Genomic DNA, 17,621 nt, shown 5'->3' on the forward strand with positions numbered 1-17,621 from the left:
CCTCAGAGATCATATCGGCAGGCACACTGCCTGGAGCTTGCTGGCTAGAGAACTGCTCTTGGATTCGTTGGCACAAACAAGTATAATTAATTTGAGGCTGGTGGCAATTGTCATGAAATGAGCAACGCCCAGGCCCTCGATTTTCTCAGAGAGACGCGCGAGGGGGGGGAAAAAAAAAAATCGACTGTCTCAGCTCACGCGGTCTAGCTCAGAGACGCCGCAATGTTTGAAAGGCCACAGAAATCAATCAGTTGCAGAAATACTCCTGCAAGCATCAAGCGAGGGAAGCAAATGGAAAATAAAAAAGTATTAAAACTGGCAGGCTGTAAACGGGGGTGCCAGCATCGACTCAGGCCACACAGTGACGCCTCCTGAATGTGCAACAAAGGACCAACACATCTTCCCAGCTGCCTGTTCCAGACTGTTCCACAACACATGTATAAGAAGTAGTGAGTTGAGGCATCTGTACCATTAGGGTCGAGAGAGATGAGATACAGTGCCAAAGCATTTAAATATTCAGACGGCACCTTTCATGTCGGAACACTGCATGGTATCCTAACTCACACCAAGTCCCGTTCTCCCATTGCCCCTGTACCCGCTGACTTATATTGGCTCCAGGTCCGGCAATGTCTCGATTTTAAAATTCTCATCCTTGTATTCAAATCCCTCCATGGCCTCGCCCCCCCCCCTCTATCTCTGTAACCTCCTCCAACCCTACAAGATCTCTGCGCTCCTCCAATTCTGGCCTCTTGCACATCCCCGATTTCCTTCACTCCACCATTGGCGGCCGTGCCTTCAGCTGCCTGGGTCCTAAGCTCTGGAGTTCCCTCCCTAAACCTCTCCGCCTCTCTACCTCCTCCTTTAAGACGCTCCTTAAAACCTACCTCTTTGACCAAGTTTATGGTCACCTGTCCTAATATCTCATGTGTCTCGGTGTCAATTTTTGCCTGATCTTCGCTCCTGTGAAGCGCCCGAGGATGTTTTACAATGTTAAAGGTGCTATATAAATGCAAGTAGTTGTTTGTGATGGTGAGCTAGCAATTCCTCCATTTAAAAAAAAGACTTCAAAACATTGGCAAGTGTCCCACAAATACCTGTTTAGCATTTCCACCTGGAATGTCTTAATTACGCACGGCCTTACAGACCGAAGAGGTAAGGGAAGACATCAGGCTCGGGGGAAATTCTGTACAACAAACAGGTTGTGCTCTGTACAGAACATCACGCAGTGCTTTTGCAGTCTGAGTTTCAGATCCATGCTGCTCATTGTTTGTCTGACAATGGTTCCAGAATTCTATAGTCTAAGTTTCAATCTTTTGTTTTATGGATCTTTTACTTCTTGATTTTTTAAAATTTTTATGGTCAACTAGGTGTCTGACAAGCATGGAGACGCATCGCCATACCTACCAGCCTCCAAACCAAACTACGGTAAACTCATACAGGTAGAGAAAGAAAGACTTGCATCTCTATAGCGTCTTTCACCACCTCAGGTTATCGCAAAGCTCTTTACAGCCATTGAAGTAATTTTTGAAGTGTAGTCACTGTTGTAATGTAGGAAACACGGCAGCCAATTTGTGCACAGCAAGGTCCCACAAACAGCAATGTGATAATGACCAGGTAATCTGTTTTAGTGATGTTGGTTGAAGAATAAATATTGGCCCAGGACCCCGGGGAAGAACTCTCCCTGCCCTTCTTTGAAATAGTGGCCATGGGATCATTTACACCCACTCAAGAGCGCAGATGGGGCCTCGGTTTAACGTCTCATCCGAAAGACGGCACCTCCGACAGTGCCGACAGTGCAGCACTCCGTCAATACTGCAACGAAGGTTCGGTTTGCCTGGTATGGAGCACACATGCACACTCGCTTACACCCAAGTTGAGAAAAATTAGACGCAGATGCAAACGCCAAGCCTGAGTAACCCGGAAGTCAGCTTTACCGCTGGATTGAAATGGTTGATACCACACAGCTTACTGGCACAATGTACCGAGAAACATCGATGCTTGGCCAACTAGGACCACCTCACCTGTTGGGCTAATAACGGCTTGCACAGTTACTTAGAGTAGAGCAGGAGGAATTCCAACCTCTAGGGAACAGCGGCACTCTGAAGGGATTATATTATGAGGAGCGATTATGTAAATTGGGCGCATTCTCACCGGAAAAGAGAAGGTTGAGAAAGGATATAATTGCTGTTTTTAGGACTCTAAAAAAGGAACAGATAATGGAGACCATGACAAGCTACTTCATCTTGTCAATAACAGTAGAACCAGAGGACACGGCCTGCGCTTGAAGGGGGGGGTAAATGCAAAACTAATCTGCGGAAACAAGATTTCAGTGAGTGAGTGGTCAGTCTGTGGAACAGGCTCCCTAGGGAGAAGGTGGAAGCAGTTAGTATTGATTCATCCAAATGCACACTTTGTGCTCCATTACATGAGTAATTTGAGACATGACGTGTGGTGAGCGCACGAGGCTTGGGAAGGAATTGGGTGACTCTGGACCTATGGTTCCCAAAACTTTCCCCCACTGGGGGTTTTCCTCGCCTCATGTCTGGGTCTGTTGTAGACTCGTTGATAGAGATTGATTGCTATGATGAGTCAACAACTCCATTATCGTTGTATCAGGTGACTACCGGGATGGCAGAAGGTGACCTCGGTCTTTTCTCGTCTGGCAATCCCTACGTACCTTCCTGATTCCATTGAGAAGCCAAGCTGCCTGGTCAATTATCAGCAGAGCCCTGGCGTACATCAACACTCCAACGGATGTGTGGGTGGACAGGCGATATACAATTCCAGACGTCTTTTGCTGTCAGTCTTGACCAGAGTGCCAAGTGCGTGAAGCCCATTGGATTTCGCTACAATGCCTGACCCAAGAAAATGGGGATAGAGCTCTTGCTGGGCAGTTATGAAAACATATTTTAAAGAGCTCCCCCTCACCTCCCACCTAATGGCTTACAGGGTACCTGTGCAGTACTGAGCCGTGCAGACCAGAAGGTCCCAGGTGTGAACCCTGCTCTTACTTGCATTTGCTGATCTTGGCCAGGACAGCATTTGGGGGGGGGGGGGGGGCAGTTCAATTGACACCCCTGGAAGCTACGAAGGAGAAAATTACCAGACAGGATTCACGCTCCTGATGCTCCCAAGCTAAAATTAAACATGCAAATAATGCACGTCTCAGGCTCAGGAGAGAGTATCCCCAGACTACTCCATACGCCCAGCTGGGAAAATAACCAAATTAATAAAAGAGGAAGAGGAAGAAAAAAAAAATCACTCAAATCATTTGGCACAAAATGGCAATTTCACTCGGAGAGGCTGCAGGAGGACTGGCGTGAAAATATCACATGGGGGAGTTGCTGTTTTGAGGTTGGAACTGAAGCGTGTTGTTGGATGAAGCAGAGGGAGCTTTATTCTGCACATGACTGTGCTATACTACATAGAATTTACAGCACAGAAACAGGCCATTCGGCCCATCTGGTTCCTGCTGGTGTTTATGCTCCACACGAGCCTCCTCCCTCCCTACTTCATCTCACCCTATCAGCATATCCTTCTATTCCTTTCTCCCTCATGTGTTTATCCAGCTTCCCCTTAAATGCATCTACACTATGCTCCTCAACTACTCCACGTGGTAGCGAGTTCCACATTCTCACCACTCTGAGTAAAGAAGTTTCTGAATTCCTTACTGGATTTATTAGTTACTATATTATATTTATGGCCCCGAGTTATGGACTCCCTCACAAGTGGAAACATCTTCTCTACATCTACCCTCTCAAACCCCTTCACAATTTTAAAGACCTCTTTTCTAGAGAAACAAGCCCCAACCCGTTCAGTCTTTCCTGATAGTTGTGCCTGGGAGTGTTTGATGCGGACACTCGGTGTCCGAAATTGGAAGGTACTTCATTTCCCAGCTCGATGAGCACAGAACTCAATAGATAAACACAGTAAAAAAGCTAATGGAATGTTTTCCTTTATCTCAAGAAGGCTGGAATACAAAAGGGGAGGACGTTATGTTACGGCTGCACAGAGCTCTGGTTAGACCCCATCTGGAGATACTGCGTCCAATTCTGGGCACCGCACCTCAGGAAAGATATCCTGACCTTGGAGGGGGTGCAGCGCAGATTCACCAGAATGATTCTGGACTAAAAGGGTTAAATTGTGAGGACAGGTTGCATAGACTAGGCTTGTATTCCCTTGAGTGTAGTAGATTAAGGGGTGATCTAATTGAAGTGTTTAAGGTGATTAAAGGAGTTGATAGGGTCAAGAGAGAGAAACTATTTCCTCTGGTGGGGAGACTCCAGAACAAGGGGGCACAACCTTAAAATTAGAGCTAGGCCGTTCAGGGGTGATGTCAGGAAGCACTTCTTCACACAAAGGGGAGTGGAAATCTGGAACTGTCTCCCCCAAAAAGCAGTTGAGGCTGGGGGGGGGTGGGGTCAAGTGAACATTTCAAAACGGAGATTTATAGACTTTTGTTAGGCGAGGGTATTAAGGGTTACGGAACCAAGGCGGGTAGATGGAGTTAAGGTACATCAGCCATGATCTAATTGAATGGCCGAACAGGCTCGAGGGGCTGAATGGCCTCCTCTTGTTCCTGGTATGTGTGGGGGGGGAAAAAAAAGAGAAGTGGGAAAAGGAAGCAAAGCAAAGCGTATCATTCCTTTTAAGGAGCACGTTACATTGAAAGTTTTCCATCCTGCTCTCGCACAAAATCCAATAAGAAATCAAAAGGACTGAAGTTTTAAGTAAAGTAATGCTCACCTGAACAGAATCATAGCAGTTTTACATGGCGGGCAGGTAAGCAGGAATATCTGTAATAGAAGCACACACAGCTAGTGAGCTGACATATTCTTCCTTTCTAAACTAAACACCAAGGTATAAAGAAGACCTCCACAGACTGTGGTTTTATAGCAGCGGAGGAGATTTACCAGAATGGTGCCAGGGATGAGGGGACTTCAGTTATGTGGAGAGACTGGAGAAGCTGGGGTTGTTCTCCTTAGAGCAGAGAAGGTTAAGAGGAGATTTAATGGAGGTGCTCAAAGTTATGAGAGGTTTTGTTAGAGTAAATAAGGAGAAACTGTTTCCACTGGCAGAAAAGGTCAGTAACCAGAGGACACAGATTTAAGATAATTGGCAATAGTACCAGAGGGGAGATGAGGATAATTTTTTTTTTTTTTACGCAGTGAGTTATGATCTGGAATGCGCTGCCTGAAAGGGCGATGGAAGCAGATTCAATGGTAACATTCGAAAGGGAATTGGATAAATACTCGAAGGGAGAAAATTGCAGGGCTGCGGGGAAAGAGCAGGGCAGTGGGACTAATTGGGCAGCTCTTTCAAAGAGCCGGCACAGGCACGATGGGCTGAATGGCCTCCTCCTGTGTTGTAAGATTCTATGATTCTCCTTTTCTGTGCCATTTTGTTCCACCTCATTCCATTGCTTCCACACCCTTATGAAACTCTCTCGTAACTTCTCTCTCTCTCTCTCTCTCTGATCACAGCTTTGGTCACTTCCCTTAACTCAACAACAAAACCTGCACGTATAATAGTGCCTTTAATGTAGAAACAAAAGCCCCCAAGGTGCTTCTGAGGCGTAATTAGGAAAAAAAAAAATAGTTGCCAAGCCAAATGAGGAGCGAACAAATGATTGAATTCCTCCTAAAGTCCCAAAGTGGAGGTGGAGAGGCAGAGGGCATTTAGGGAGGGAATTGCAGAGAGTCGGGCCTGGGCGGCTGAAGGCACGCCCACCATTGGTGGGGCGAAGGGAGGGAGGTAGTCCTGCTCAATATCCTTGACCCCCACCCCTTTGTGAAGAGCATTAGAATGCTTTGTTGTGTTACTGGTGTTGTATAAGTACATTTGATAGCTAAAATATGAATCGGATTGTATACACACAAGCACACTCACACTCCAGTTGGGGGAAATCACTGCATGGGGATCCAAAGCCTAGTGGTACCATCTAAATAAACAGGAAAAACAACATTTGCTCAATGTATGTGTAACAGATACTGTGAGAAGCAAAGAGGCTCTACAAATAGATGAGTGGCATTAGTTACAGTGGTGGGAGGGAAAATCCGCACTGTCAAAAGTGAGTGTAAAAGGCCAACAGGAAACGTGAGCAGGGTGGGGACAGTTTCCCACATGAAAGTTCCGCGCACAAATGCACATAGCATAAGAAATAAAACAAGCGAGTTAGAAGCACAAATTCAGCTTAAAGGGCATGATGTAGTAGCCATTACAGAGACATGGCTACAACAGGAGCATGATTGGGAGCTAAATATTCCAGGCTATAGGATCTTCAGAAAAGGACAGGGAAATTGGGAAAGATGGGGGGGGTATCAATATTGACAAGAACTTGCATTTATATTATCCCTTTCACGACCACAGGACATCCCACCCAAAGCGCTTAACAGCCAATTACGTACTTCTGAAGCGTAGTCACTGTTGTAATGTAGGAAACACAGCAGCCAATTTGCTCACAGCAAGCTCCCACAAACAGCAATGAAATAAATGACCATGTTATCTGCTTTTAGTGATGTTGGTTGAGGGATAAATATTGGCCCCAGGACACCAGGAAGAATTCCCCTGCTCTTCTTCGAAAAATAGTGGCCGTGGGATCTTTTACGTCCACCCGAGAGGGCAGACGAGGCCTCGATTTAACATCTCATCCGAAAGACGACACCTCTGACAGTGCAGCACTTCCTCAGTACTGCACTGGAGTTTGTGTTTATATTCTGTGTTAAAGTGTCTGGAGTGGGGTTCGATCCTGCAACCTTCCGACTCAGGAGGAGAGCGTTTTGCACAATGAGCCACGGCTGACAAAATTTTTTTTTAAAAAAGATTCCAATTACCGTTTGTGGGGCCTTGCTGTTTGCAAAGCGGCTGCCATATTCACCTAGATAGCAACAGTGATTAACACATCAGTAATTCACTGCGTGTGAAGTGCTTTGTATCAGCCGTGGCTCAGTGGGTAGCACTCTCGCCTCCGAATCAAAGACCGTGAGTTCAAGTCCCATTCCAGAGACTTGAGCACAAAATCTAGGCTGACACTCCCAGAGCAGTACCGTGGGATCTTGTGCGCAAATTGGCTGCCGCGTTTCCTACACTGACTACACTGCAAAACTACTTAACTGGTTGTAAAGCACTTTGGGACGTCCTGAGGTTGTGAAAGGCGCTATATAAATGCAAGTTTTTCTTTTGGGACATTTTTGAGAGACAAGCTAAAAGCCAACGTCTCACAAATTGGGGGGAAAAGAAACCTTCAGGGTTATAAAAGGATCACTTCCCAGCTTCAAAGGTTTTTTTTTAAAAACACAGCACAATGCATCTTATGTGACGGTGCGGATAAGAATACTGGTCACAGACCAAAGACTGGCTTTTTCAGGAACGCTGCTTTGACAGGGCAACGACCGCCTTGTGGGAGCAACTGACGACTCTTTTGAGGTGAGTCACTGCTCCAAGCACAGCGATGACATATTGCCGTCACGGTCAATACAGGATGCCGTGCATTACGTTGGCAGGTTATCACATCAGTCAGTACCACAGCTTTTATTTTACAAAAAGCTTGTCCCCGCTTCCTTTCTCTCGGTCGTATAACTCCTTTGTCGCATGAAAGGAGATTCGGTTCGAAGGGAATGCTTCCCCAGACGGGATCTAGTTACAGCGAAGGACTCGGGCGCCAAGTAGATAAGAAGAGGCACGGGTGTGAGGATAGCCCGAGGTCAGCGTCAGGCTGGAGGGCACGGCTCGGCATGGATTCGCCCACTAAGCCTCAACAAGCGACTGACTGAAGCTGCTCCTATCTAAAGACAGTGACCTCAAATCTAAGCACCTCCGTGTGTAACATTTCACCTCAGTGGTTGTTCTTTAGGGTCCACTCCCACCAATTCTTAGAGAGTGTATTTTACGGCTCTACTGCAGCTTGTGTTTATATAGCGCCTTTAACGTAGTAAAACGTCCCAAGGCACTTCACAGGAGCGATTATCAAACAAAATTTCACACCGAACCACCTAAGGAGGTATTAAGAACGGCTTGGTCAAAGAGGTAGGTTTTAAGGAGTGACTTAAAGCAGGAGAGAGGCGGAGAGGTTTAGGGAAGGAATTCCAGAGCTTAGGGCCTAGGCATATAAAATTTTAACCAGACAAATAAACAGAAAAGCGAGTGTTGTTGCAGGAGTCCGAGTGACCTGGACTTCATGCACCAGATAACCAGGGTTTGTAGTCACATACGGTTCAGGGGGCAGAATTTGGACACTGCTGTAATAAACTAAGCCCTACAATTTATCGTTACACTGAAACACTAGAAAAATAAAAGGACTTTTGGTCTACATAATTTCACCTCTGTCTACTATTCCAACTTTCCGGGCCTATCTTCTAACTGTATTTTGAACGGCACCGAATAATTCAAGTTTTATGGTAGTACAGCATTAAACTGCATTGGTTAATTATTACCAACTTTCCATGGAAACTGACGTCACAATTTCTGAAAAGCAATTCCTTTATTTATATGGATTTTTGTTGTAGAAAATCTCAACTGTTAACGACAGCAGAATTGCAGCATCTCAGTGCACGATTACACATTGTGCAATTGATATCCCTTTGCCAAACTTTAGAGGCGGATCCCTATTACATACATTGCCCAATATTAGAATGGCATGGCTGTCAGTGCTCTCGCCCGAGTCAGAAGGTCGCGGGTTCGAGCCCCACTCCAGAGACTTGACCGCATAATCCAGGCTGACCCTCCCAGTGCAGTACTGAGGGAGTAGTGCGCGGTCAGAGGTGCCGTCTTTCGGATGAGACGTTAAACCGTGGCCCGTCTTTTTTTAAAAAATTCGTTCATGGGATGTGGGCGTCGCTGGCGAGGCCGGCATTTATTGCTCATCCCTAATTGCTCGAGAAGGTGACGGTGAGCCGCCTTCTTGAATCGCTACAGTCCGTCCATTCCACTATTTTGAAGAACAGGAGCTCCCCAGTCAGCCTAGATTTTGTACTCAAGTCTCTGGCGTGGGACTTGACACCCATAACCTTCTAACTCAAGAGTGCTACCCACTGAGCCACGGCTGTGTCGGACAGTCGATTTACAGTTCAAGAGAAACTCGACACTCCAGGCACAAAATCCAGGCTTTTGTTCAGCTCCTTCAAAAGGAACTTCTGATTGTCTTCAGAATCTCTGCCCTGCCCTCCGCTATTACCCTATTTATTCTGCACCACTTGCACAATATAGTCCAAGAAGCCCTGTGTTTTAGAACACACCCATTTACTGTGCGGGAAAAGCCACTAATGACAAATTTGTCTCGCCTGAAGAGAGTTGTGGCCTCCACAAAGGCTCTGTGGGGAAAGGCCATCCCACCTTGTATTGTACAGAATGTATTAGAAGCTATATACCGTGCTTGTATTGTAATAATGGGATCGTGATGTGTACGATCTGTATCGCATTGTATTGTTTTGAATTGTAATTGTGATGTGTACAGTGACCCGTGTGTATCCTTAAATGTTATGAAATAAAGTACATTTTGAAACAAAAAAAACAGATGCGTCTTGCCTGCAGGAGCATTAAATGAAATGGTAACTGTGCAAAGATGACACAAAAGCAAAATACTGCAGGATGCTGGAAATCTGAAATAAAAACAGAAAGTGCTGGAAGTCGAGGTACAGATCAGTAACGACCTAATTAAATTGCCTAAAACGGGCTCAAGGGGCCGAATTAAAACAAAGTGCTGGAAGCACTCAGCAGGTCAGGCAGCATTCCGCGGCGAGAGGAAGAGAGTTACGGTTTCAGGTCGATGACCTTCCATCAGAACTGGAAGACGTTAGAGATGGAACAGTGTTTAAGGAAGTGCAGAGCCAGGGGAGGGGTGGGGGGGCAAGAAAAGAAAGGAACTATACAAAGATGCCTTTGTCAGAGTCTTGCGACCATTTACAGCCACTTTCATACTGTGCCACTGCTGCTGGCCCTCGGTATATACAGCATAGAAACAGGCCAATCGGCCCAACTGGTGTATGCCAGTGTTTATGCTCCACACGTGCCTCCTCTCACCCCATCAGCATACCCTTCCATTCCTTTCTTCCTAAGATAGGTCTTTCAAAGAGCAGGCACAGGCACAGGCACAGGCACGACGGGCCGGATGGCTTCCTTCTGTGTTGTAAGATTCTATGTACTTATCTAGCTTCCCCTTGAATGCATCTATGCTATTCACCTCCACAACTCCACGAGGTAGACCTGCCAGGTTCATTAGGTCATCGTCTGCAATGCGCAGCTGTCTGCGGTGAAACCTGCTTGTCAGGGCCCAGCGGTTCCAGCGCAGTTCAATAAGCTCCTTATGTTTTTGGCACAAACAGAATGCCACATGTCACAGCAGGCACCAGAAGCACAATTAAGAGCACAAGGCTCCAGCGTTTATTGTTACTAACATGGAATTTACATTCGGCCATTCGATCCCAACTGGTCCATGTCGGTGTTTATGCTCCACACGAGCCTCCTCCCACTTACTTCATCTCACTCGAACATACCCTTCTATTCCTTTCCCCCTCGTGTATTTCTCTAGTTTCCCCTCAAATGCATCTATACTATTCGCCTCAACTACTCCTTGTGGTAGCGAGTTCCACATTCTCACCACTCTCTGGGTAAAGAAGTTTCTCCTGAATTCCTTATTGGATTTATTAGTGGCTATCTTGTATTTATGGCCCTTAATTTTGGACACCCCCACAAGTGGAAACATCTTCTCCACATCTACCCTATCAAACCTCTTCATAGTTTTAAAGACTTCTACCAGGTCACCCCTCAGCCTTCTCTTTTCCAGAGAAAAAAAGAGCCCCAGCCTGTTCAGCTTAGTTGGCAGCTCTCTCTCATCTGAGTCAGAAGGTCGTGGGTTCAAGTCCCACTCCAGAGACTTGAGCACAATAACCTAGACTGACAATCTCAGTGCAGGACTGAGGGAGCGCTGCACTGTTGGAGGCGCCGTCTTTCCTCGTCTGCCCTCTCAGGTTTGACGTAAAAGATCCCATGGCACTATTTCGAAGAAGAGCAGGGAAGTTCTCCCTGGTCTCTTGGCCGATATTTATCCTTCAACCAACATCACTAAAAACAGATAATCTGGTCTTTTATCACATTGCTGTTTGTGGGAGCTTGCTGTGCGCAAATTGGCTGCCGCCTTGCCTACATTACAACAGTGACCACACTTCAAAAGTACTCCATTGGCTGTGAAGTGTATTGGGGCGTCCTGGGTTCGCGAAAGGAACTTTAGAAATGCAAGTCTGTCAAATCTGTCTAACAGATTAGCAGTTTCCGTGCAATCGCGAGTTACAAAAAAAAAATTGAAGTTCTATCTAATTGATCACCTCAATGTAAAAATACAGCAACTGGGACAAAACGGAGGTAACGCATAGCAGAATGAAATGGCACAGATCACTCTGATTTGATCAAAACAAATTATTAGCCAACAGAATGCAGACACGGCCAGCAATAGCTCGTCTCCTGATGCTGTGCATCAATACGCTCAGGAACAACACACTGTTCAAGATGCCTCAAATCTCTCCAGACAACTGTGCAGTCAGGAGGAGCAGTAATTAAGAGCAGATCCTTTGCCACAGGGAGGAGAGACTATATTTTTGGAAACAAAAATCTGTGTCCTGGGGATCGGGTGGTAAACGGTTTGGTAAACTCTCTTTTCACCTTTGAAACCTGGTTTTGAATTCAGCCTATTATAGAAAGGATATCATTAAACTAGAAAGAGTGCAGAAAAGATTTACTAGGATGCTACCGGGACTTGATGGTTTGACTTACAGGGAGAGGTTAGACAGACTGGGACTTTATTCCCTGGAGAGTAGGAGGTTAAGGGGTGATCTTATAGAAGTCTATAAAATAATGAGGGGCACAGATAAGGTCGATAGTCAAAATCTTTTCCCAAAGGTAGGGGAGTCTATAACGAGGGGGCACAGATTTAAGGTGAGAGGGGAGAGATACAAAAGGATCCAGAGGGGCAATTTTTTCACTCAAAGGGTGGTGAGTGTCTGGAACGAGCTGCCAGAGGCAGTAGTAGAGGCGGGTACAATTTTGTCTTTTAAAAAGCATTTGGACAGTTACATGGGGAAGATGGGTATCGAGGGATATGGGCCAAGTGCAGGCAATTGGGACTAGCTTAGTGGTATAAACTGGGCGACATGGACATGTTGGGCCGAAGGGCCTGTTTCCATGTTGTAACTTCTATGATTCTATGATTCTAGGGTGTGAATGTCGCTGGCAAGGCCAGCATTTATTGCCCATCTCGAGTTGCCCCAAGGTAGTGGTGGGCCTTCTTCTTGAACCACTGCAGCAGTGGTTTGAATACAACTGAACAATTTGCTAGCACACCTCAGAGAGTCAGTTAAGAGTCAAAAACATTGGTGTGGGACTGGAATCACAGAGGCCCAGACCGGGTCAGGACGGCAGGTTTCCTTCCCTACAGAACATTAGTGAACCAGTTGGGTTTTTACGACAATCAGACAGCCTCACGGTCATTTTTACTGATACTAGATTTTAATTTCCAGATTTTTTTTTTTTAAAAACTGAATTCAAATTCTCAAATTGTCATGGTGGGATTTGAACTCAGGTTCTCTGGATTATTAATCCAGGCCTCAGGATTACCAGCCCGGTATACATTTAAGAAGCCTTGCTGAAAGGCCAAAGGCACAAAATGAGGACGGCAGTGACAGAGGAAAGAGTATGGAAGGTGGCAAGGTGCATTATGAAGTAGTGGTTAGGTGTAGCCAAACTTGGAGGTAGTGGGAGGGGGAGACTCAGAGTACATAGTTCCATAGTTGGGAGTTCCTTAGGGGAGAATGTGTTAAGAGTATGCGGGAGATGACATGAACTGCCTTGATTCCAAAGCAACAGATTTTACATGGCATTTGGGACTGTGCTAATACTGAAAGATGCCGACATGTGAATCGGCAACACCGTGGATTCTCTAAGGCCGACAAGACCTGCTTTTGTCAACTTTATGGCGTTGCTGCTGACCGCGCAAGTGCCACAGCACTGAGCTCAATTTAAGAAAGAAGGAAAGAACTTGCACCTTTCCTGTTCTCAGGACACAACATGCAAAGCAATTTTTTTTTTAAGATACAAAAACCTTGTTTCAATAAATCATTTACAGTTTTAAACGCTGCCCCGCTTCAAAAATGAGTATTCCTTCAAGTAGGAAGATAGATGCAAAACATCCAAACTTGCTCAATACAGCCAAAGTATTTCTGAAGTGTAGTCACTGTTTATTTGCAGACGTGCATGGCAGCCAATTTGCACACAGCAAGATCCCACAAACAGCACTGAGATAAGTGCCCGATTAACCTGTCTTGGTGGTGTTGGTTAGTGGATAAATGTTAACAAGAAAATTGGGATAACTCCCCTGCTTTTCTTCGAACTGTGCCCTGGGATCATTTACATCCACCTAAACAGGCAGACGGGGCCTCGGTTTAACGTCGCCTCCAAAAGACGGCACCTCCGACAGTGCAGCACTCCCTCGATACTGCGCTGGAGTGTCAGCCTAGATTATGTGCCCGAGTCCTGGAACGGGGCTTAAACTCACGACCCCCTGACTCAGAGGCAAACAACATCCAAGAGGAGGAAAGCGCCCTCTCTCCTGATTGTAAGGATATTATGTAAAATTAGATGCGACTCTCCCAACTCAGATCCTAGTAATCAGGAGTCTGAAGGATCAGATCAATCGAATGACAAAACACAGGTAGTTTCAAAGTCTAAAGGATGGTTCGTGCAGGAAATAGGAATGTCACAGTGATGCTCCTCCGAAGTTGCATATTTTTAGAGCGGAGAAGAAATTTACCAAATTTTACTGCAACACATGGGTACTGAAAGCAAAAAAGCATTCTATTTCCCAGCAATTGCATTTAAACAGCGTAAAAAAACAAAGAACTTGCATTTATATAGCACCTTCTACAACCTCGTACTTTTGAAGCGAAGTCACTGTTGCAATGTAGGGAACGCAGCATCAGATTTGCACACAGCAAGATCCCACAGACAGCAATGAGGTAATGACCAGATAATCTTTTTTTTTTTAAAAAACTGAAATCCACATGACAACACTGACAAGTTAGTAATATGATCAGCACCACTGCAAAGAACGTAGTGATGTGGGAATCAAGATTACACGCAACAAAAAATTCCAGCAACAGTCAGACATGAAAGATCGAAGTGAAGCTCTCTGCAGTATATGCATCAACCAATCCTATATACGAGTTTCTTTCCAAATATAATTCCTCTTTTTTTTTTAAATAAAAAGCTTACACTTTCCATTTTTTTTGGAAACCTCCAAGTCAAATTGGAGGCAAAAGTCTCTTCCCATTCCTACGTGACTAGTATTACACGGAGGGGTTTTGATAGAGTAAATAAGGAGAAACTGTTACCAGTGGCAGGAAGGTCAGTAACCAGAGGACACAGATTTAAAATAATTGGCAAAAGAACCAGAGAGGGGGGGGATGAGGAGAATTTTTTAAAAAAAAACACAGCAAGTTATGACGATCTGGAATGCGCTGCCTGAAAGGGCGGTGGAAGCAGATTCAAAAGTAACTTCCAAAAGGTAATTGGATAAATACTTGAAAAGGATAAATTTGCAGGACTATCGGGAGAAGAGCAGGGAAGTGGGACTAATCGGATAGCTGTTTAAAAGAGCCGGCACAGGCACGATGGGCCAAATAGCCTGCTTCTGCAACTGTGGACATAAAAGAAATTGGTCTCCTGAGCTAGAAAGAGAAAATATCAGCCAGAATTTCCACTCCTGATTGTTATCCTATCATCCCTGCTGTAAAGGGAGATAATAATCCAGAGAATGCAAGTTCAAATCCCACCATGGCGGTTTAAGAATTTGAATTCAATTTTAAAAATTGCACAAAATCTGGAAAAAAAAAAGGCTGGTATCTGAAAAAGTGACCATGAAGCGGTCAGATTCTTGTAAACACTCAACTGGTGCCCTAATGTCCTTTAGGGAAGGAAACCTGCCGTCCTTACCCGGTCAGTCCCACACAAACATGATTGACTCTTAACTGACCTTTGAAGTGACCTAGCGAGCCACTCTGTCAGGGCAACTAGGGATGGGCAATAAATGCTGGGCTTGCCAGCGACACCCACATTCTGAGAATCAATTAAAAAAAAGTGCTCATCAAATTTATACATAGACTTTTATGGCTGTGCTTTGTGCGAAGAATTAGTTTGCACTCAGCATGTTTAGGATCAATTATTTGTTAATAATCACCATCCAATCCTGTGAATAACTAATAACACTAGATGCGTGGAGATAGTTAATCGGTCCCAGTTTTAAATATTGTGAAGCATTAACTGGTCATTTGGCTCAATCTCTGCCACAACCCCCTCTACTATCATGATTTGCTTAAAATTGCGCTTGCAATCTAACCTGGATTGTTATGTACATTGCATTATCAATAGCTGAACCATTAATAACAGCAGGGTCAATCGTGAAGCTCTTTACGATAACTAACTCTAGAGTTTAATTTGAACCCCGTGGACTGGGTTTTTCCAGGATGACATAATTGAAATTAGGTTCAGTAACGCAATACCCGTGGGCCTGCTTGATTCTGCACACCCCGCATTCCACTCGCAGAGAAAAAAGCTGCTCTATCTCCTCCCCACAACTGCCCTCAAATGGAAGCTATGGTTCAAACAGGTGTAGGTTATCCTCCATTACCTCATCCCAAGGGCAACTCTAGATGGTTACCATGGGGAGATCATCACAGCCTGATTTAGTCTCATCTAATATAGGAAGGAAGACAAAGAACCTGCATTTATATAACTGTTTCCACTGGCAGGAGGGTCGGTAACCAGAGAGGACACAGATTTAAGGTAATTGTCAAAAGAACCGGGGTGGGGGGGAGATGAGGAGAATTTTTTTTTTTAAAACACGGCGAGTTGTTATGATCTGGAACGCGCTGCCTGAAAGGGCAGCGGAAGCAGATTCAATAGGAACTTTCAAAAGGGAATTGGTGAAACACTTGAAGGGGGGGAAAAAAAATTCAGGGCTACGGGGAAAGAGCAGGGGAGTAGAACTAATTGAATAGCTCTTTCGAAGAACTGGCACAGGCATGATGGGCCGAATGGCCTCCTTCTGTGCTGTATGAGTCTACGATATAGCGCTGTGCACTACTCCGGACGTCCCAAAGTGCTTTACAGCCAATGAGGTACTTTGAAGTGTAGGCACTGTTGTAATGTAGGAAACGCGGCAGCCAATTTGCGCACAGCAAGATCCCACAAACAGCAATGAGATAATGACCTGATAATCTGTTTTAATTATGTTGGTTGAGGGATAAATGTTGGCCCAGGTCACCACAACTGGTTGTTTTCTCTCCCCTAGCCCAAGGCGATTGAGGCCAATTGTAGCGCCCTTCCCCCCAAACATAGCCATTCTGGCCGAGATTGACTAACCTAGCTCAGACGGAGAATCAAACATGGCACATTACTGGCCTGGATGGCGCAGTATGACACCAAGAGGTACATTTACCCGTTAAGCCATTGGGAGAAGCTCTGCTCTTATAGATGATGAAGCTGTTATGTAGTGTCAAAGGGTTGAATTGTGAGGACAAACCTGGAGAAACATGGCCCATTGAGACTTGAAAGGAGTTGACTAACCGGGGCTTCATAGGAGATATACATAGAGACTTTTATATCAGTTTACTGGACCGCCAGTCCCCAACACACCAATTGCAGTTGGCAGCGGCACCAAAATAAACATTGGATTCGCCAAGCCTGGCACATGGAAAGAGTCGATTAAAAAAACACGGGTATTTCCGAGGAAGATAGATACTTGAGAAGTAAAGGCACTGAGACGAAAGGGTACGGAACTGGGATTTAAAAGATGGTGAAAATGGCAGAGCCAAGCTCGATGGGCCGAGTGGCCTGCTGCTATTGTGAAAAGCACCTAAAGATAGTAAATAATAGAAAGGGAAGGTAAATCCGGAACGTTGTTTCAAATTAAGCCATGGCAGTAGGACGTGCTCAAAACAGAGAATAGGAAAATTTAGGACTGATGTCCTAAAATTCTACACACACACTGATCAATAGTGGACTTCTGAGTTGGATAGTGAAGATAAAAACCAGAAGCTGTGACAGGGAAGGGTTGATAAATAAGCAGGATGGGCCTGACGCGCCCTCCTCAATCCAGCTCTCTTATGACTCTCAACAATTACATGGAATTAATTACACAGAAATGACCGCACAGAAACAGGCCATTCGGCCCAACTGGTCTATGCTCCACACGAGCCTCCTCCCTCCCTACTCCAGCTCACCCTATCAGCACATCCTTCTATTTTTCTACACACAAAAGGGTGGTAGAAGTTTGGAACTCTCTTCCGCAAACGGCAATTGATATTAGCTCAATTGCTAAATTTAAGTGCGAGATAGATAGCTTTTTGGCAACCAAAGGTATTAAGGGATATGGACCAAAGGCAGGTATATGGAGTTAGATCACAGATCAGCCACGATCTTATCAAATGGCGGAGCGGGCACGAGGGGCTGAATGGCCTACTCCTGTTCCTATGTCTTTCTCCTTCAAGTGCTTCTCGGGGTTCCCCTCAAAACACTTCTCCAAAAGTACCAAAGTAGATGAGATACATAAAAGGGAATATATGGAATTTTTTTTTGGA

General features: G+C 45.2%; 1 protein-coding gene across 2 annotated transcripts in view; it reads right to left on the bottom strand.

Moving 5' to 3' along the window:
* Positions 1 to 17,621, bottom strand: part of LOC137322686 (transmembrane protein 164-like) — a 37,550-nt gene that overhangs the window by 18,704 nt on the left and 1,225 nt on the right. For both annotated transcript variants that reach the window (XM_067985624.1, XM_067985623.1), the window contains exon 2: positions 4,747 to 4,796. In XM_067985624.1, coding sequence (XP_067841725.1) covers positions 4,747 to 4,796 — 50 coding nt within the window. The remainder of the gene's footprint in view (positions 1 to 4,746; positions 4,797 to 17,621) is intronic.

This window comes from Heptranchias perlo, chromosome 6 (genome assembly GCF_035084215.1).
Source record: "Heptranchias perlo isolate sHepPer1 chromosome 6, sHepPer1.hap1, whole genome shotgun sequence".
In the NCBI taxonomy this organism is placed as follows: Eukaryota; Metazoa; Chordata; class Chondrichthyes; order Hexanchiformes; family Hexanchidae; genus Heptranchias; species Heptranchias perlo.